This window comes from Gastrolobium bilobum, unplaced genomic scaffold, assembly GCF_033153095.1.
Source record: "Gastrolobium bilobum isolate Gb01-03AN ecotype WA unplaced genomic scaffold, APGP_CSIRO_Gbil_v1 utg5416, whole genome shotgun sequence".
Taxonomy (NCBI): domain Eukaryota; kingdom Viridiplantae; phylum Streptophyta; class Magnoliopsida; order Fabales; family Fabaceae; genus Gastrolobium; species Gastrolobium bilobum.
Genome location: NW_026896473.1, coordinates 6,488 through 27,381, shown reverse-complemented (window position 1 = coordinate 27,381; position 20,894 = coordinate 6,488). Strand labels below are relative to the sequence as shown.

General features: G+C 34.2%; 3 protein-coding genes and 1 long non-coding RNA gene across 7 annotated transcripts; 2 read left to right on the top strand and 2 right to left on the bottom strand.

Annotated features, from left to right (window-relative positions):
- Positions 1-425: 425 nt before the first annotated feature.
- On the top strand, positions 426-2,879 carry LOC133299916 (uncharacterized). Its single transcript, XR_009750000.1, has 5 exons — positions 426-502; positions 586-627; positions 816-926; positions 1,135-1,303; positions 2,279-2,879. It is a non-coding gene; the product is annotated as an uncharacterized LOC133299916 (long non-coding RNA).
- A 139-nt stretch (positions 2,880-3,018) lies between these two features.
- On the bottom strand, positions 3,019-4,472 carry LOC133299914 (uncharacterized). 4 transcript variants are annotated; one of them, XR_009749999.1, is made up of 6 exons: positions 4,399-4,472; positions 4,274-4,315; positions 3,916-4,029; positions 3,747-3,777; positions 3,606-3,672; positions 3,019-3,537 (listed from the first exon to the last, which is right to left on the bottom strand). XR_009749999.1 is itself a non-coding variant. In XM_061499408.1 (6 exons), exons 3-6 carry the CDS (start codon positions 3,781-3,783, stop codon positions 3,193-3,195), a joined length of 369 nt encoding a protein of 122 aa, XP_061355392.1. In that variant the 5' UTR covers positions 3,784-4,029; positions 4,274-4,315; positions 4,399-4,472; the 3' UTR covers positions 3,019-3,192. The 4 variants fall into 4 exon arrangements, 3 of the variants coding, with proteins under 3 accessions (XP_061355392.1, XP_061355394.1, XP_061355393.1); XM_061499408.1 differs by having other exon boundaries at positions 3,019-3,235; positions 3,316-3,537; positions 3,747-4,029; XM_061499410.1 differs by having other exon boundaries at positions 3,019-3,235; positions 3,444-3,537; positions 3,747-4,029.
- A 5,065-nt stretch (positions 4,473-9,537) lies between these two features.
- On the top strand, positions 9,538-12,618 carry LOC133299904 (uncharacterized TPR repeat-containing protein At1g05150-like). Its single transcript, XM_061499398.1, has one exon. The coding sequence runs from the start codon at positions 9,980-9,982 to the stop codon at positions 12,380-12,382; it is 2,403 nt and encodes an 800-aa protein (XP_061355382.1). The 5' UTR covers positions 9,538-9,979; the 3' UTR covers positions 12,383-12,618.
- A 2,096-nt stretch (positions 12,619-14,714) lies between these two features.
- Positions 14,715-18,717, bottom strand: LOC133299911 (uncharacterized). The gene is made up of 4 exons (XM_061499404.1): positions 18,405-18,717; positions 17,822-18,050; positions 16,351-16,503; positions 14,715-15,452 (listed from the first exon to the last, which is right to left on the bottom strand). The coding sequence occupies exons 1-4, from the start codon at positions 18,606-18,608 to the stop codon at positions 14,746-14,748; spliced, it is 1,293 nt and encodes a 430-aa protein (XP_061355388.1). The 5' UTR covers positions 18,609-18,717; the 3' UTR covers positions 14,715-14,745.
- Positions 18,718-20,894: the final 2,177 nt, after the last annotated feature.

Genomic DNA, 20,894 nt, shown 5'->3' with positions numbered 1-20,894 from the left:
TTGGGTGCGAAGATGAAATGCCAGGGTCAAAAATGGAATTTCCCCACTGAAGCATTAAATGTAGATCATCATTATGTGCGAAGCGCAAGGGCGACATGCACACCTCAATGCATGAACCAACAACCGAAATGCGACATGTGGACAAACGTAACCTCCAAGTAAACTGTGAAGGGGTAGGAAGTCAGGCTGATGTGAGTGCATCACAGGTTCGACCAGAAGCATCCCAACTTTGATGCCCCCGACCTAAAATACTCATTTGGAATGTTCGTTAAACGAATAGTTTGAAAATTGATGATTTTAGTATTTTTAAAGGGCTTTATGTATATTATGTAACAGGAAAAAGAAAGTCGCTCATGTTACACAGAACGACATCGTTTTACTCTTTTATAAAACCCCTTTATTTCTCCTTTCTTCGTCCTACGGGAGACGAGCTCACATACACACTGTTTCGCTCCACCATGGTCGCACTCCACAACCACCGCTCCACCACCAAAATCCCAATGTAAGTTCATCACTGAATCTTATTTTTTTTGTTGGGTGTCTTGCATTAAAAGAGTTGAGGCTGAAATAAACTTATTTTGTTAGGTTTTATGAAGCACAACCTCTGGATTTAGAACTCATTTTGTGGTTAGTATCACCATTTATAATCCATTTTGTATTTGGCTTTCTAACTGTCATCAGAAATATACTTTGTGTACTGTTTTTTAGGCACCTGCATGGTTAAATAAAAATTATATAGCAGGTTCGATATGCTGAGCCTCTGTATATAAAGCCCATAATTTCTTTTTATTTTTTTTGCTTCTTGTTTCCAACAGGGGAATAATCTTATTCTGCCCTAAACAAGTGGAAGTGTACATGTTCTTCTTTCAAAGGGAATCTGAGATACTATCTTGCTAATTGTTCTAAGTCATGTGATTGCCATTCAGGTATATTGTAAATTTTTATTGGCATGAAGAATAGGAGTCTTTTGGTGATATATTTTTTCCCTTTCTTTTTTTTATCTTCTTTCTTCTTCAATTGATTATTTAAGTAGAGCTCTGTATGTAATGAATGTATTTTTGCAAATTGACTTGTAACTAAAATTCATTAAAATTCAAAAAATTTACCTCTCTATTAATAAGTTTCAATCTGTAGGTATGGGTCAAGCTTGATTCTACAAATGTAATGTTGTAAAATCACTAATTGATGGGCGATGAAGAAGGTGCATCCATATGGATATGCATATGTGATCCAAATGGGTTTCCTAAAGTGACAACAAATGGCTATAACCTTTATTGCTTTAATGCCTGCAAGTGCAACTGAGGTATCTCTCCTTCTTTCACTTACTTCCATCTTGAAAGTTCACTAATTGGTGTTTCACAAAACTGAATTAGATGGACTAATGTTAAACCAGTTACTATTATGTACAGAACGAAAATGTATATTTACATATGTAAGATATTTGTCTTTGAATTTAAATTGGATTTGCATTGCAATTATAGAAATTGTGGACAATTGCGGGAAAATGTAGTTGATGTGGCCGCAATTCTTTATATTCACCATTCTCAAAGGCTAATTTATTAGATAAAGTGTATTTGTTTCAACCTGTCCAATTTTATATGTAAACTCCAAACCTTTCCATTTCCTTTGTCACTTCAGTAACTATGATGTTATTTCATTGTTTTATATTGTATATAGGCAGTTAATTCATTGTAAAACTAAAGTTGTAGACATATCTATGATAATAAATAGTGTTCCTGCTTATCTCAATTTTATGTATTATTTGTTAGCTTGAAAATGTTTATGACGATTATACTGAACTTATTTTTTATTTTTTTGAACTTAGAAGTAACCATCTATCTTAACTAGTTCATAAGTTCATTCCAGGTTGAAGCCAGAATAACCGTGTTCATTAACTTTTTAATGAGGGTTTTATAAATGATTTCATAATGCATAAAAGGGAATAAATTTAATCAAATAACTTGATGAAGAGATACCGATAAAGATTAAATTGCATGAACTAGTTAGGCATGGGTTTCTAGTATAAAATATAAGGATGTACTCCCAAAATTCTTGTTTTGGTATGAATTGTTATGATTTTCTATTGTCTCAATTTCTTTCTTCCTTTTTAGGATAAAAAAGTTATATTAGTTCAGTATAATTTTTTAACAACTTGTTGTCTTTCCCTGTGTCTATCTGTCAGTTCTTGTTTTTCTATCTTGAGCACGAGATTCTTTAGACTTGGCACTGGATGATACAATTCTTTATTGAGGTTCAACAATTTTCTCCTTAATTTCAGGCACTCTACAGATCGTGAAGTTGCTCTTATGATGCTAATGGCATACCTCTCCTACATGCTGGCTGAAGTACGTTTTAAATAACTTTAGTATGTAGTTATGTTATCTGAGTGGCATTCTCACTGTATTCTTTTGTGGGATTGTTATGCCACTGAAAGATGGAAGTAATGTGGCAGTCAAGAGCCCAAAACATCAAGGAAGGCCGGAAGTAGACTCTGATTTTACTGAGGTTGTGATATATAGTATACTCTTGTTGGCCTTCAACTGAAAAAACCATGGAAGTGATAAAGTCCAAGTTTGAGAATTTACATGGCCTTTGTAATTGTTGTGGTGCAATTGACAGAACACACATGTTGATGACTTTTCCCTCTACAGACTCTGGATAATGTATAGCTTGATCATGTGAAGAATTGCAGCATGGTTTTACTTGATAATAGAGCAGTGGATGGTGATTGCCAATTCCAGATCATCAACCAAAGTTTTCGTAGATGATTTGAAAAGTTGTAATTATTTAATGCCATTTTTAGGCTAAACAAATAGATGTAGCTAATTGTTAAGATATGTATAATGACTTTTGTAATTGTATTACACTATAGCTCATTTTGGGCATAATTGATAGCAATTTCAATGCGAGCAAATATAATTTGAGCAACCGCATTCATTTCTAACTTTGATATATTACACTTCATGTACACATTGAAGTTCTTTTGTACAAAAAAAGAAATCAGCAGTTGACTTTACATTTGATTATCAAATCTAATGAAAATCACAAAAAACTCATATCCCTTTACACTTGATCACAGTGATTGATATATACAAAAAACTTCTCTAGATACAATTGAAACCCACAGTGCTTCTGGAAGTAGTTACTTCTCCAACCAACAGTGCCCTACAAAAAGATTGCAAAATTCTGGTATTAACTTGTCCATATACAAACCAGCAGTGCTCCAAAATATTTCCTGAAAAATAAGTAAAAAGAGTATTAAGTATATAATCATGAAAATGGTTCATAAAAAATAAGTTATTCAATTGACTTTACATTTGATTATCAAATCTAATGAAAATCACAAAAAACTCATATCCCTGTATAGCTTGATCACAGTGATTGATATACACAAAAAAACTTCTCCAGATATAATTGAATCCAACAATGCTTCTGGTATTTACTTTGCCAACCAATAGTGCCTTACAAAAAGGTTGCGAAATTCTAGTATTAACTTTTCCATGTACAAATGAAACCAATAGTGCCCCAAAATATTTCCTGAAAAATAAGTAAAAAAGCATTAAGTATATAATCATGAAATTTTTTAATCAAAAATAAGTTCTTACCAAAATAAAACCATGAAAATATGTGCAATCGCTACTGTTCTTTTTGCTTCTCTCTTGCAACTTCCATCTATAAATGAAACTTCACAAATTTTTCATCAAGTTTAAATAGAAAATCACAAAAAATTATAGATCAGGAGTTACCTTGAATTTTTATCACCAAAAGACTCTTGTTCTTCATGCCAATAAAAAATTACCAGTTATTACAAAAAAAAATACCAGTATACTTGAACAACAATAAAAAAATACTAGTTTTTTTTATCACCAAAAGACTCTTATTATTCTTCATGCCAATAAAAAATTTACAATATACCTGAATGGCAATCACATGACTTAGAACAATTAGAAAGATAGTATCTCAGATTCCCTTGGAAAGAAGAACATGTACACTTTCACTTGTTTAGGCCAGAATCAGATGATTCCCCTTCTGGAAATAAGAAGCAAAAAAAAAAAAGATATTTTCTCATTTTTTTACCTATGACTGCGAAGCAACATGTAAAACACATATTTAATGTTGGAAGAGTAAAGTGCTCAAGGGAGGCTCAGCATATCGAAGCTGCTATATAATTTTTATTTAACCATGCAGGTGCCTAAAAAACAGTACACAAAGTATATTTCTGATGACAGTTAGAAAGCCAAATACAAAATGGATTATAAATGGTGATACTAACCACAAAATGAGTTCTGAATCCAGAGGTTGTGCTTCATATAACCTAACAAAATAAGTTTATTTCAGCCTCAACTCTTTTAATGCAAGACACCCAACAAAAAAAATAAGATTCAGTGATGAACTTACATTGGGATTTTGGTGGTGGAGCGGTGGTTGTGGAGCGCGACCATGGTGGAGCGAAACAGTGGTGAATGTGAGCTCGTCTTCCGTAGGAGAAGAAAGGAAAAATAAAGGGGTTTTATAAAAAGAGTAAAACGATGTCGTTATGTGTAACATGAGCGACTTTCTTTTTCCTGTTACATAATAACCATAAAGCCCATTTTTAAAATACATAGATATGTTTCATTTGGTGCATTTTCTTCTCATCCTATATTTCTAATATTATAATATCGCCTAGTACATTCAATGTTAATTTTCATGTGATGTCATTTTTCGACTATCATGAATCACCTTTGTGATATTTAGTTTATTCTCTTTGCTATTGCGTGGACAACTGAGCATGTCTTAATATTTGGATCTCATTTTTTGATATTGGTGAATTATTTATTGAATATTTTACTGTTGCATCTCAAAATTTGGTTTTAGTGAAACTTTGCTTATGGTGAATAGTTTTAGAAGCATGAAGTTATTTTGTTTTTTAGTCAATAGTTTTAGAAAAATGAAGTTCACATTTCCAAGCTTCACAATTGATATTTTCTTTTTTAATTCATGATTCCGTATTATTACAATTGATATAATTATCATGTTAGTGTGATTTTTGTATCATTATTAGCAACATGTACTTCTATTAATGTTATTCTATCTAAATTGGTTCTCACTTTGCTAGGCTTTAATTAATTTATTAAAGTTTCAATTGTTTATTGTTATTAATTTTGTGTATGACACTAGTTCCACTTGAATAGTTTCACTTTTGTTTCAAGTGTAGGTTCCACGTTTCAATGGTATCATATTTTGGTTTGTATAGTATTGTATATAAGATTTTTAATTAATTCAATTTTATTTAGTATCCTTGCTAACATATTGTTGAGAGTTGAATTAAGCATGATCTTTTGGGTTTTGAAATTGGCGATTTTTGATAATTTAAGTAGTGATTTTCCCACTATTGCATTGTGTTTTGTTTTTAGTGGATTTCACTTTTGGATTCTATATGATTTATTATTTCGTATTTTAGTTTTCAGAATTGGATTTTGGTTTCCGAGAAAACAATTTTAAATAGTAACACTGTTACCTTCATTTTCATGTCACTCTGAAATCCATTTAGACTATTATTGTTTCACATTTGATTTTCGGTGAAACACTTGGTTCCGTGATATTCAAGAACTGGATTTCAGATATATTTGTGGTCTGCTATAGTGAATTTGATGGATTATTATTGGATTGGGTCTCTCTTTTCAACGTGGGTTGAAACTTTTGATTGAATCTCTACATTTTTATTTTTTTTAATCTTAATACTATTTAAGTTATGAAATTCCATGTTGAATGTTTTGACTGGATTTTCGATTTTCATGACTTTAGTTAATGTATTACTGTTACACTATTATTTCCTTTGTATAGTTATGCCACTCACCCATTAATTGCTAATGCTTTGTATATATGAGCTTAAAGTACTAAAGTCATGCCCTTTACTTTCGTATTATTTTATATTTGAATAATCTTAAATGCTGATTTTATGGTAGAAATTGGCATCCTCTACACAGTACTATATGTGCAAATCTTTATTGCTTTGCCTTTTTCTATTTGCCTAATTATTGTTATTAGTGATATTACATGAAGTGGGCTACTGACATTGTTGTTAGGCTTTAATCACTAAAGTTTCAATATTCATTTTGGCTAACATATTATTTTTCATAATTTAGACTTCACATTTGATTTGGGCCTCTAAATTATTGGACCTTTGGTTTTGATTTTAGTGAAATAAGTGAAAAACATTTTAATTTTTTCATACTTTTGTGAAATATGTTCACATGGGTAGGTCCCATAATTAATAAACTTTGTCCTTTTTGGGATATTTTAGTGGGTTTTCACATTTTACATTTTGGATTTAGTGAAATTGGTTTCATATTTCATTTGGCTATATGGTTCTTCAATATTTTATTTAATTTGCACATCTATGACTAGTTCACGGTCATTGGTTTTTTGCATTATATAAACGTTGTTGCAATGTTCGTAGGCTCATTGATTGCAGTGTATTGCATCGTGACAATGGATTAAATGCAATTAAATATATTTTGCATTAATTGAGATTTTTGATTGTAGCTTAACATATAAAATTAATATTTACTTCATTTGGCGGTGCTACTGGATCATTTTTTTGAATAAAAGAGAGTAAAGTTACTGTATAATTTGGTATTAATTGCATGTGGCAATAGGATGGTAAATGAATATAACACACTCCAAACCCATGACTTAAGTTAATATTTATGCATCGTGTGAATTAAATTAAGTAAGCTTTTGTGTCATGTATTCTTATGATTTGATTTTAATTGGGGATAATTTAGTAAATGGTTTCAACAAAATTTACAACATTTAACATATTCGATGGAACTTAATCCATCGAAAAATCATGGTCAGGTTTTTTACATCATTTTGACGGAATAAGTTTGACAGAATCTATATCTGTCAACAAATTTGTCAGAACAACTTATATCAAAACGATGAGTAAGGTTCTTCAAAATTATCGACGAAATTAAACATGGAAATTTTCGTCAATAATGTAATAAAAAATAAGTGAAGTGATATTTCATCCTAATTTTCTTTGATATTTTAGACCGATTTATGTCCGTCAATAAATACGACTTTTTTTGGGAGTATAATAATTTTTTTTCATATATATAAATTTTGATGTTGAAATTAGAATAAAATTATATACTTAGATGACTTGAATCCTTTTTATTCAAACTCTAACAAATTCTCAATGTTAGCATAATATCAAACTAAAAGTAACATAAGCTAACCAATTATGCTACGGTTATAATTAGTTATTGATATGTGAATTAATTAGACTAGTGTAGTTACTTCTTTGTAACACTTTTCTTGCAAATATACATACACTTTTCTTACAATAGTGTAGTATTCTCTACTATCTTAATTTTTCTCTTTATTTTCACATTCTTGTATTAAATGTATTGTTCTTGACCGGTCACATTGGTCCACTCCAATGGACCAGCCACTAAGACCCATTTAAGGGATCACTCCCTGCATTCATAAGATGATATTTTTAAATCCTCATGGTAAAAGATCTCACTCCCTTGCACTTGCACGCCTCACACCTCATGTATAGTGACTTTGCCTCACTCACACACAGTAGAGCCTGTTAGGTAAAATAGTTATGGCTCTCTCACACTTATGATTAGAGAATATTTCCCTCCTATAAATATCTCCTCTTAAGCCATTGAATAGGCACCTTGAATATACTCGTTTATGAGTTATTACTCTATCAAAATAATCATAAAGCCATTGGCCCTTAGCACTATCCTACTTATTCTCAGTGTTTGCTCGAGACTTTTCACGATGACATAATCTCACCACTAAACATGTAAATATTTATTTTAATAATTATTTATTTTTTAATATAATATGTTACCAAATTTAATTTTAATATCGTTTATCTGATTAAGAGTTGAATTCAATTCTCAATGTTTTTTTACATAAGGAATGTAACCATTTTTAAATGTACATATAAACTTTATTTTAAGAATAAAATGAACTAATTTAAAATATACCCTAAATATTTGGTAGGATGAATAATAAATTTTATATACAAAAACAAAGAATACATTTGCAACAAAACTTTATATTAAAATAATACAATAAGTTCCTACCAAAAAAAATAAAAATAAAATAATACAATAAGTGGTGTAAAATAAGTTTTTATAATTTAATTATTTTATTGTACACGAAACAATCTTCTAATAAATATACAAGTATAAAATTATTTATAAGGATTTTCCTCACCCATCTTCACTAGTGTGAATTGAATAGGGAGTGATTTAATTATTTTATTTTGTACACGAAAGAATGCATGACAGTTGTATTACCTATAACAATCATTAGGTAACTTAATTTAACTAATTAATCCCTATGGTTCAGTAGTTAACTTAAGTTAACTAATTAGTTCCCACCGTTGGCGTTCATCAACCATTCACCAATATTATGACATAAGTAAATAAAAAGGGAGAAAATGAAATTGATAGAGAGAGAATGGGAGAGTGCTGTTTCTTTTCTTCTATGATTCCTTTCCTTTTCATATACAAAGTCCAAACACAAAATACTATTGCATTTATTATTATTATTATTATTTTCTATAAAGCTATTATATTTGAATAATGCTATAAGTGTAGTAAACTGAAAAAAATTATAACTATTTTTGTATTGCCTACAACGATCATTAGTTAACTAAACTGATTAATCCAATAATCCTCACCGTTCAAACTCCAGCAATATACATAAATCACAAAAGAAAGTAAATAAAAACAAATTCGGAATTGATAGAGAAAGAGTGGGAAAGTACTGCTTCTTTTTCTCTGAGTTCGTGTTGACAATCACATTATGAAAAACTATAATAACATTGCGAATAAAATAAACTAATTTAAAATACACCCAAGTATTTGGATAACAAATTTTATATACAAAGACGAAGACCATTGCATTTAATATTTTATAAAAAAACTATTATATTAAAATAAATTTAATGTTTTTCCAATCACAACTGATGATTTACTTTTATTGACTCAAAATAATGTTATTTTAATATAAAAAAAATATTTTTATAATTTTAATTTATTTCAAAATTATATTAATTTTTATAATTATATTTTTTTATAACCCAAAACGAGACATTTTGACTCACCAAAGATATATTTAATGTCCGAAAAATTATTATACTCAATTAAAATAATAGTATAATTGGCGTCAACTAAAATTTAATGACTTTATTATTTTATTTGTACACGAAAGCATGCATAAATGTATTACCGATCCCACCCTTCATCAAAGATAGACAATATAATCACATAAATATAAAAAAGAAGAAAAAAATGAAATTGATAGAGAGATATAAAAAAGAAAAAAAAAATGAAATTGAGAGAGAGAGAGAGAGAGAGAATAGGAGAGTACTTTTTGGCTTTTATCCAAGCTGGGATTGACAATCATATTATGGAAAGCAATAATAAGGATTAACAGCTAATGTACAAACTGTAAATCCCAAATCAAATTCTAATGATTCCAAAAACAATTCAGGAACTCAATTTTCAAACCCAAAAAAATTATAGCCTTTTGAATTTGTCCCTTCCTTTTAGCTTCCACTCACAACTACCCATCATCATTATTCATCATTAACAGCAACAACAATTACCAATTAACAATTTTCAGTCCAACCCCAACACCAAATCCTTCAACAAAGATTCTAAAAACAATCTAGGGTTCCAATTTCAAACCCTTTAAAATTATGCCCTTTTGAAATGGTCCCTTTCCTTTCGAGTTATCACAATCCCACAAACACACATACACAACACCCACCACCCATCATCATTATCATCAACAACAAATGACAATTTTAAAGTTGAACCCCAAATCCTACTCCTAATGATCCTAAAATAATTTATTAGGGTTCCAATTTCAAACCCTTAAAAAAAATTAGGGTTTGTATTTCTTTCCCACTCCGACCCATCATCACCAACATCATCAAGTTTCGATTTTGAGGGCGAAAATGGCGACGAGAGGCACCAGATCGGAGAAGGTTCGGAGAATTTTCCAGCAATTCGACGCGAATCGTGATGGGGGTTTGAACAGGGAAGAGATGGCTTCGCTGGTTGGAGCGGTGAACCCTAGGGTGAAGTTCAGCGACGAACAAATCAACGCCATTCTCGATGAGGTGTTCCGAACCTACGGCGAGTTCATCGATGGTGAAAGAGGCCTCACCTACGAGGGTCTCTTGCGAACCTACGACGACGGCGCCGGCGATGTTGACAGGGATTTCGACGCCCTCGGGTTGGAGCTGAACATCGACGATGGCGCCGCGAAAGGGTCTCTGGCGGCGGCATCGGAGGCTTCTTCTTCGTCGATTGTGGACGAGAGGATGGCGGTGGAGACGCAGAAGAAGCAGAGGACGGCGGCATGGGCGGTGTCGCCGAATCACGGCATCGTTTTTGATGAGACGTGGAAGATTGTGGATGATTTGGAGATTTTGGTGAATAGGCTTAAGTCTAAGCAAGGTAAAGATGGAAAATTGAAGGCTGATAATAACTTTGATGCGTATTCGGATGCTGCTTGGTCGAGGGAATTGGGTCCCTCGACTGAAATTCGGGTGTTAACGGATGAGAGTGGACCTGATTATGCAGTTTTTGTGAAGGAATTGGGTGGTTTAAGAGGCAGGGCTGATGCTGCTAGGTCAAGAGAAGAGGCTTTTGATGGACATATGGCAATTGGTAGGTTTTTGTATGAGAATCAGTTGTTTAAGGATGCTTTGATCAGTTTTAAGAGGGCTTGTGAGTTGCAACCTGTTGATGTTAGGCCACATTTTAGAGCTGGGAATTGTTTGTATATTTTGGGAAAGTACAAGGAGGCCAAGGAAGAGTTCTTGTTGGCACTTGAATCTGCGGAGGCTGGTGGAAACCAATGGGCTTATTTGCTTCCACAGATTTATGTCAACCTTGGCATAGCCCTTGAAGGTGAAGGTATGGTTTTGAGTGCCTGTGAGTACTATAGGGAAGCTGCAATTCTTTGTCCAACACATTTTAGAGCATTGAAACTTTTAGGTAGTGCACTTTTTGGCGTAGGGGAATATAGGGCCGCTGTGAAGGCACTGGAGGAAGCTATTTTCATGAAGCCTGATTATGCGGATGCGCATTGCGATTTGGCTTCAGCTTTGCATGCCATGGGTGAGGATGAGAGGGCAATCGAGGTGTTTCAGAAAGCTATTGATTTAAAACCTGGTCATGTGGATGCTCTTTACAATTTAGGTGGGCTTTATATGGACCTGGGTAGGTTTCAGAGGGCTTCTGAGATGTATACTAGGGTTTTAGGTGTGTGGCCAATCCATTGGAGGGCACAGCTGAACAAGGCGGTGTCGTTGCTTGGAGCTGGGGAGACTGAAGAAGCCAAAAGAGCCTTGAAGGAAGCATTGAAAATGACAAATAGGGTTGAACTGTATGATGCTATATCGCATTTGAAGCAGCTGCAAAAAAAGAAGACCAAAGCTAATGTGGGTATTCCTGGGGAAGCAGCATTTATTATTGTTGAACCATCCAAGTTTAAGATAGTTGGAGAAAAGACTACCATGAGGCAGGAACTGGCCAGTGCCCTACAGATCAGAGCACTTCAGAGGGTTACTAGGTTGAGTCGTTGCAGCGTGGAGCTTTTGAAGAAGGAAATGAGCGAACATGATGTGCCTGTGTCCTATTCTGGTAGCGGAGTTCCTGAAAAATCCATCCGAAAGCCAAATTTGGAAGAAATTCTTCGCAGATTACTTAGCTTTTTAAAGCCTGAGACATTTCAAGGAGCTGTGAAAGCCATAAATGAAAGGATTCTTTCTGTTTTAGATGAAACTGGTTCAGGAAGGGTGGATCTGGGAATGTTTTATGCTATTCTTGCTCCTATTTGTGGCGGTCCTCTGGAGAGACGCAAAAGGGTTGCCTTTGATGCACTTTTATGGCGTCCTATGAATGAAGACGGTGCTAATATTAAGAAAGTTGATGCTACTTTATACATCAAGTTTTTAAGGGCTATTTATGTTCCTTCACAAGGGGTAAGTGAATTAATGGAAGTTCGCGGTGACTCAGACACTTCAATGGTGTCTTTCTCCGAGTTTCTAGTTATGTTTGATGATCCAGATTGGGGTTTTGGTATCATGCCTACTCTAGTGAAGCTTGAGACAGGGGATAGAAACCGACATGGCAACACTGTGTGCTCAGTTTGTCGCTATCCCATTATTGGTTCACGCTTTAAGGAGTTAAAATCTCATTTTAGTTTGTGTAATCAATGCTATAGTGAGGGAAAGGTGCCTTCAACATTTAAGCAGGAAGAGTACAGATTTAAAGAGTATGGAAGTGAGGGTGAAGCCATGAAAGATAAGTGTACGTGCTTTAATTTGCAATCCCGCAATGAACAGTAGATAGAGTGATTCAATTTTTGTCTTTTTTGATTTTTTTTCGTTCTACTATCTTGTATTATCCCATCTTGTTATTCTAGCTTTTGGGTGTGAAAAATCTAGCTTCTGTGTTCACCTCACCTGGCATCTTGGCCTGTTGTCTAATAATTGTTTCAGGTGGTGTGCTTCACTGCTTTAGTAACTGTTTATAGATATTGTAAAACATTTCACCTCTTTAGCGAATTAACGTTTGAGTGGATCGTGCTACTTTATCCCTTCTTACTGTTGTGTGTGAAGCTTTTCTCTTGGACGCATGAAGCCTGAAAATTCATTCCAGAGCACAATGATTCAAATTTTCAATTATATGTCTAGAGTTAAATGAAGTTGTGGTAATTGTTCATTGTAATTGGAATCTCACGACGTCGAATATGGGAAACAACAACTATGCTCGTAAGTCAAGGAGGCTTTTGCACCCAGGTTTATCCTTTTTTATGTCTAGAGTTAAATGGAGGAGAGTTTAATTTTTCTAACAGTTGGCCTCCTTATAATGTTAGATATGGCCCGTACTTCATAAATATAGTCAGCACAACACATTTCAATGTTAATCTGACAGTACATTTAACAGTGCTGTCTTATGTCTCTATAATTTGGTGTATAATAAGACTTTTGAATACTAGGGCCTTCATGGTTGCGTATTATAAATTTAAGGGAATTGGTTCTTTCATGTTAAAATTTCATAGGACTCAGTGTAAAATTTTTGTATCTATCTCTTTCTTTATTAATGATTATTGGATTTCATTTATTTAATATATGTGAAGAAAAAGATTAATACAAAAATTTTACAGGTCATGTGAAATTTTAACATGAGAAAATCCACTATCTAAATTTATAAATTTATACAATATTTTGTTGCATAAAGGACAATATGGGGAATATTGAGAATGTTCATGTGAATGGGCTGCAGCAGAACAAAATGCTGATGTGGCAGTGAGAGGAAGAGGAGAGGTCGTGGGAATATATGAGAGAGAAGGGTAGGCAGAAATTAAGAATTTATTTGGGGTACTCAGCCTCATACCATTTCTGATTCATATTTCCAACTATTTGGCTAATAGAATAAGAATTTGTTTTTCCTAGTACGAGACAGGAACATCAAACAAACAATGACTGAATAATCATGTGTTAAAATTCGAAAATTGCCCTCATTTTTACTCTCGCTAGTTGGGGTCTATTATCCTAGACCAAGGAAAAAGCATGAATGTGGGGGATGGATATCTTATGGTTGGGGTAATTGGCTGGTGGGTATTCTTTTGGACTTGGGAGATATTGCTGTGTTCCCAGCACAAGTTTGGGATGGTCTTTTACAATAGAGGTGACTCTTCTAATGCAATTCGGCAAGTTGAGTCTTGTATTGGTACTAGGCCATGTTGTTGTTACTCTCATATTTTTATTTTTATTTTTGTAACGCTACTCTCTCTCAGATTTGATTTGTCACACTTTTTTTCCTTTCTTTTTGCACCTCTGCTCCGATGTTTGCCAAAATAAATAGAATATTACCAAAATTAGTAAAATATTTCCCTAAAGTGATATTAAAACATAGTACCGGCTTATAATAAAAGGTTATGGAAGAATACATTCAACCCCAAAATGATAATTAAACGAAAACAAAATTCTTCTGTCTATTTTGTGCGCCCTAAGAAATTTAACTATTCGCTTTCAGTTTAATGTTAGGGAAAGGAGAGGATTAACCAAGATAATAGCTTGCCAAATTCAATGCTTTATAGGGTAGTCACGTGAGGGAGGGACTACGGCGTGTATGTTTGAGGATGAGTTTCTATTACAACCGTGGTTGGGTCACTGATTGGTATGTTTTTACTTTTAATTTGGAATTTTTAGGTTGATATTCTATATTTTGTTTGGATTTTAAGTCTGTAAGTTAAGCTAATCTAATCTAATCTAATCTAATCTAATCTAACTTTACGCGTACACAAACCACAGTACTTTTATTAGGAAATAAATTCTCTCCTATCTTGTTTTCATATGTCTATATCATATAGAAGATTTCAACCATTTATTCACATATCAAGAATTAGTAATTAAAGTGAGCAGGGGGAGCATTTACTCTCCTCTCTGTGAATTGATGGCGAAACAGGGCAAGAAGCCTTTTCTTTTCTGGTGTATAAATGTGTCAATTACCTTTATTCATTGTAAGGTTCAAGACACCTTTTTTTCTTTGGGGCTAATGGCTTCTGTTACTTAATAAAGAAATGGACCCAGTTGAAATATGTTTCCATTGACAATGGAGCATACAAGAGAACAAGTTTCATAGCAAATGAGATTGATTTAGAACTTACTGAATGCTGATGACCATTGTCATCGTGATAAACAAATTAATCAACAAGAATAAAACCTCTTTTTATGTATTCTAAACATGAGAATGGCAAATCCATAACATGTTCCACTTCAAGGGATTTGGAAATGAGTGTGTTAATAACCAAGTCCTGGTTAATATACTCACTATCTATACCAAAACCTCTACACACAATCAGGGAAGTATTACAGACCCAAGGAACTGCAACAGTATAAGCAAGGCCAGAAACTCCTTTTTCTTCACAAGAGCTTCCAGTTCCTACAAGCACATCTTTGTATGCCCGGCAAACTTGAGACACATACTTTCCCATTGGCAAAACTTGCTCAAGCACAGAGGGAACAGATCCATCATGGTTCAAGATATCAGAGTCAGAATGCAGGTTCACCACAACAGTGCCATGTTTGGGATGAAGTCGACTACTAAGGGCTCTAAGGAATGGACAATCTTGATTCCATAACTTGTGGGGAAATATGTCATCACCATCATAGGCATCAATAAAGATCATATCATACAGATTGGTATTATTAATAATAAATTTCTCAGCATCTGCTTCATAAAGGTGTATCCTCTCATGGATGCCTTTCCACATAATTTCATTAATGATATCAGGTTTTGCAACGGCGTGGTCACCTGATTGGGTCATGAGAGTGAAAGCCGGGAACCCCATAGCACGAATTGAGGCTGAGATAACAAGGGGATCAATTTCAACTATATGGACAATGGCACCTGGAAAGAGCACAGCAAATTAAGCAAGGTTTATAAGGATCATTTACAACCAGAAATTTGTCAACACAAGTGAACAAGGAAGAAAATCATAAAGTAATTCCCAAAAGCACGTCAAATAAACAAGCATGCAATAGAAGTAGCCATTGTTTTAAGTGACTTAGCTTTGCCCAGACCAAGAATCAGGCTACAAAAGGAGGGATGCTTGAAAAAGGAATAAATTCATCATGGCCCATGTAAATATGTATTCAAGTAACGTTATCATTTCAAATCTATTGACATTATAGCTCGCAAATGACAAGAACTGTGTGCAAGCGTTATCCCTCAGACTGCGGGATGTGATATAGGAACCCATGTGAAAATAGACTAGAACTGTAGGAAAATGGTTGGGAAAGAAAGAAACCAGAGAAATGGAGAATGAGAATTCTGTTATTCTGTTACAAAGAGAGAGAGAGAGAGAGATTGTACAAGGATAATATCTCCCTCACAAGGGTAATACCCTTACAACTGAGAAACCTCAGTTAACAAACTATAATTTTCAATCCCCTCTATTCACTACAACTCCCGTTATTTAAACTCTAGTGTGTTAACTAACCCACTAAACCCCTACTGTTTATTCCTCCTGGAATATGATCTCTAAACCTTATTCTCCTTATTAGGAGCTGGCTCGTGGCTATCAGGGTGACCAATGATAATGTTGAAAAGAACATTAATCATCCTCCTTTAAAGTAATTTTCCACAGCACACTCAATTTAAAACACAACACAATAAAAGATATATTTCCATGATGGATGGGTTTTTTTTTTTTTTTTCTCCACTCAAAAGCAATAACTTCTACTTTGGACATTTCATGCTACTACTTCAAACCAGAAAAAACTATAAAAAGTATAATAATTTTCACCTTGGATTTTACTTGCCAAAAACAGTGGTAAACTTCCCCCACCATGCCCAATGCATAAAATGTGCATACTTTTCTTTCCTTGCACTGCACTGATAATATCAAAATTACATGAGGCTATCGTAGCCAACCCAGCCGATACCATACTCTTCACATCTGCAAGATGGCACTAGATAAATCAAAAGAATACTTGGAATTCAATTGAACATGAACTTAAAATCAACTCCAAGGACAGAGATGTTCATAAAATAAAAAATCATGAATCATGACTGAAAATACCCTTAGAATTTTGATAATAAATTCCATTGTAATTTCAAGTGCTTAGATGGCAAGTACACAACTTTATTCCTTTAAGGATTCTCAGAACCACATCTAGCTCGGGGGTTGCACCAATTACAGGCACCATGGGCTGGGATGATAAGCTCATTAAATCCTAAATGTCACCTAGGGGATTTAAACCCATGACCTTGCTCTGATAACACACTCGTGAGATCAAGTGCTAACCACTAGGCCAAAAGGGCAACTTTATTTCCTTAAGGATTCTTGGATCCGAATCTAGCTTAAGGAGTTGCACCCATTACAGGCGCCATGGGTTGGAATGTTAAACCCATGGTATCCTAGGGGTGATGCAGACCAAATAAAGCCAACACCCATGACCGGAAAAAATATCAAAATCCATAATGAAAATATATCAACTAGTATCAAATGACCAAAACTACTGAGTGGTTTGCATTAAACAAATCCCTATTTGAGGAGTGATGCAAGAAAATCTAAGAGCATAAAAAGGTAGGCAGAAGCTCTAGATTTAACCAGGCAACCAACAAAGTGATTGTCTCCCAAAATAGCATGGAAGAACAGACTTATAAACAGTAGATATCAAATACCAAGTAGATTTCCCTCACACACAAAGATGCTGAGCCAATAAAACAGGCAATCCGAAGAAGACTCCTTTGATTCAATTCAACGATTAAGCACAGCATAAAATTTATTTTGGAGCTCAAAGTCCTTCCCAAGTCAAGCAAAGATTGCTCAAATTTAATACTTAATCCTGAAATTAGTTAATTTAAATATATACAGTATTGCATAATAGTGATAACTAGCTAAAAAGTCACCCTATCAGTTAATCTGATATTCATTATTCCCTTAAAATTGGATATGAGAAATTTTCACATAAAACTTAACCCACTGAAACACAAACTCACCCTAGGACGCTAGGAGACAAAATCCCATTACAATTAGGGCCTGTTTAGTTTAAGAAAATTAATTTTTTGTTTCTATTTTCTGCTCTTACTTATAATTACAAAAATGTCACATTATTTTTATTTTGTTTTCTGCTTTCAAAAATTAATCGGATTAGTAATTGTCCTTTTAAAGGATATAAAATTGTAATTATGAGTAAAACAGAAATCATTTCCTTAAATCAAACAGGCTCTTATTTATTTGATTCACATTAGAGAATGGTTAAGGGATGTACATGGAACAGCCAAGCAATGAGGTTGCTGCATAAGATAGACACAATCCGGCTTGTTTTCGCGGTAAGCAGCCATTACTTTTGCTGTGCTCTGGCGAGTAACATCATTGAAACGAAGCACCCGCCATTGATATCCAAGCACCCTCAGATTCCCTCCATCACCATATCCAGGATGCACCTCCTCACACCTCTGCTGCAGCCATCTTTCCATTGTTGACCAATGCATTCTACTCTGAAACCATGTAAATCCCCAATTTCCATTGTCAAAAACATGCAGAAAATGCAATTGGGTATCAGAAAAAAAAAAAGGAACCTTCCAAAGGTTGTGTTTGTATGGAATGAAGCATTTCAGAAATTCCAAAAGAATTTGAAAATTCAGATAAATTCAATTACAGCACTTCAATAACATGTCTTATATCTATGATCATTTTCATTCAATTTGAAACAAATTTGCAAATGATAGATATTAAAATTGCTGTAATTTAATTTAAACCTAATTCCTCTGAATTTTCAAATTATTTCGGAATTTTTCAGATGCTTCATTTAAATCGTGAAAAAGTGTTGAGAAAGTGTGGAAGAAACTCACGGGTCTTGAGGAGGGATGAGCAACGACTGAAACAACGCCGTTTCCCTTGCCGGATGTTGATCGGAGAACGGTGTCACCGTTGACGGAGGCCGAGCCCCACCACTCCGACGAGTATAGCCAGTCACCTTCGTCCTCCGAGCGCCGCCGCACCGCCGTCGAGAACCGGCGGAGGCAGCTGGAAACAGCTCTGCCTCCGCGCCACATGAGGTAAAACCCTAATTAACCACCTTAGGGTTTTGGTTTGGGTTTCATGAACGAACGTCAATGACAATAACCTAACGACGCCGTTTCGATTGCCCGACCCAGAAACGACAATAACAGGGCGGTTTAGCTGTTCGGGTTAACCCTGAACATGGATGAATCAACTTAAATTAACTTATGGGTTTAATGTTTTTCGGAATTAGATAAATATTAATATAATTCAGGAATAGATTAGAATTATACTATTAAAATATAATTATTTTCAACTTTAAACTATATTATATGATAGTGTGGATTAAAATCAACTTATATAGCCATATGGGTCATAAATCATAATTTCACAATTTTAGGATCCTAATTATTCATTGGGATTACTCTTTGGAGCGTGTGAAGTTTATTGAGTATTCCCACTATCCAAACGAAAAAAAAAAACTTTAATAAATATAAAATTAACCACGAATCGAAAGGTGGAACAAGTCCCGTAGATCATCTCATAATTTTAATATACTATTAGTATGTGTTTGTGAAAAATAAATGAATAAATTATCAATACATATAAATTAAATTCGTAAATATATATTAAATATTAGATATTAATTTCAACGGTACCAAGTTAATGATATTTATTTATATTTTTTTAGTAGACTATTTATATTTGTTTTAAATCAATAATCAAATTCATTTTTTGTAAGAAAAAATAAAATTATATATTAAAATCATGAAAGTGAAATTTTATATACTAACTATGTAAATGTTTAAGAGTTAGGATATTTATATTATCACTTTTTTCTACCAATAATTCATTATCACTCGAATTATTGTTGGATCAAACTTAAAAAAATTAAAGGTGAAGAGAGAAAAAGAAGTTGGGCAAACAAATTATTTATTGCATTTTAATTAAATAATTACGCATTTATGACAGTTTGGGGAATAATTACAGATGTACTGCACAATGTGACGCCACTTTTGGGTGTCACATGTGACGCCCAAAAGTGGAGTCACATTGTGCATCCTATATAATCCCCCACCCCCTATTCACTTTTCACACCTCTTCTCTCACTCTTCACACTTCTTCTCTCACTCTTCATATCTCTTCTCTTTAATTTAGTATTTGAATTTTATTTCTTATTCTATTTTAAAATGAGTTCACGTCCTGATTCTGTTCGTGTTGTGTTATATTACAATGGTAGGAAGGTAGAAGGTCGACGAGGTGTCATGTTTGAAGGAGAAAAAATGCCGACACGTATCCAACGCAACGCAACCATTGGCGAACTGCATCAGAGAATTTGGCAGAAGTTAAGTCTTCAAGGCAACCAATGTATCACTCAGATCACGACAAGGTTATGACAATGTGATAAATACATTAGTTTGCAAGTGGTTGATGATGAAGACCTGGAGATGACAATGGAAGAATTTTTCAACCAGTCAAGGACAGATTTTCTGGAGTTGTTTGTCGACATCGCCGGAATCAAGCATGTTCCCTTACCGGTGAGGTCAGTTGATTTAAATTCTCCCCGTCTTCCATCTTCGCCTGCCGCTCATGCGTCTCCAGTTGGTAACTATTCTGAGGGAGATGAAAATGATCCGACTTAGGAAATGCACGACGAAGACGACGACGACGACGATGAAAATATCGCAATGGAAGAACGTCTTCTTGTGGAGGATGCTAGTGCTTCCGAAGGAGATGAAGGTGCTGAGATGGGTGCGTCTCAAATCCCAATATTCCATGAACCATCTACCGCGCAAATAGTGCAGTTGCATGTCGTTGCGTCAGCCCCATTAGGTATTCATCATGAAGGTAATTGAAATAATGCTTATATAGTTGAATAGATACCTGATTTAATACCTGAATTAGGAAGTTTGTATTAAAAAGTTACAAACCGCAGTTGCAGGTGACGAAGTTGTTATTCCTTTTTGGGAAGGAATTTCGCATTATTCCTACATTGGTTGGAGTTATCGGAGTGAACAAGAATCATGCACTGATGGTACGGTCTCAGGATCGGGTTCAATACAAGGTCCGTGGCAACTGGGTGACAAGTTATTTGTCAATTAAGAATTTGCAACAAAAAAAGATGTCCAAATGGCACTTAAGCACCACCTCATTAGGGAGCATCAAGAAGCAATTATAATTGAGAGCACGCCTGCAAAGTTATCCATGAAATGTTGTGCGTATGATAAGGGTTGCCCATGGCGCGTTAGGGCCATGAAACCAGTGTTTGGTGAAAATTGGAAGATTACGAGATGGGGTGGAGATCACAATTGTTTGAATGAGCACATTTCCCAGGGACA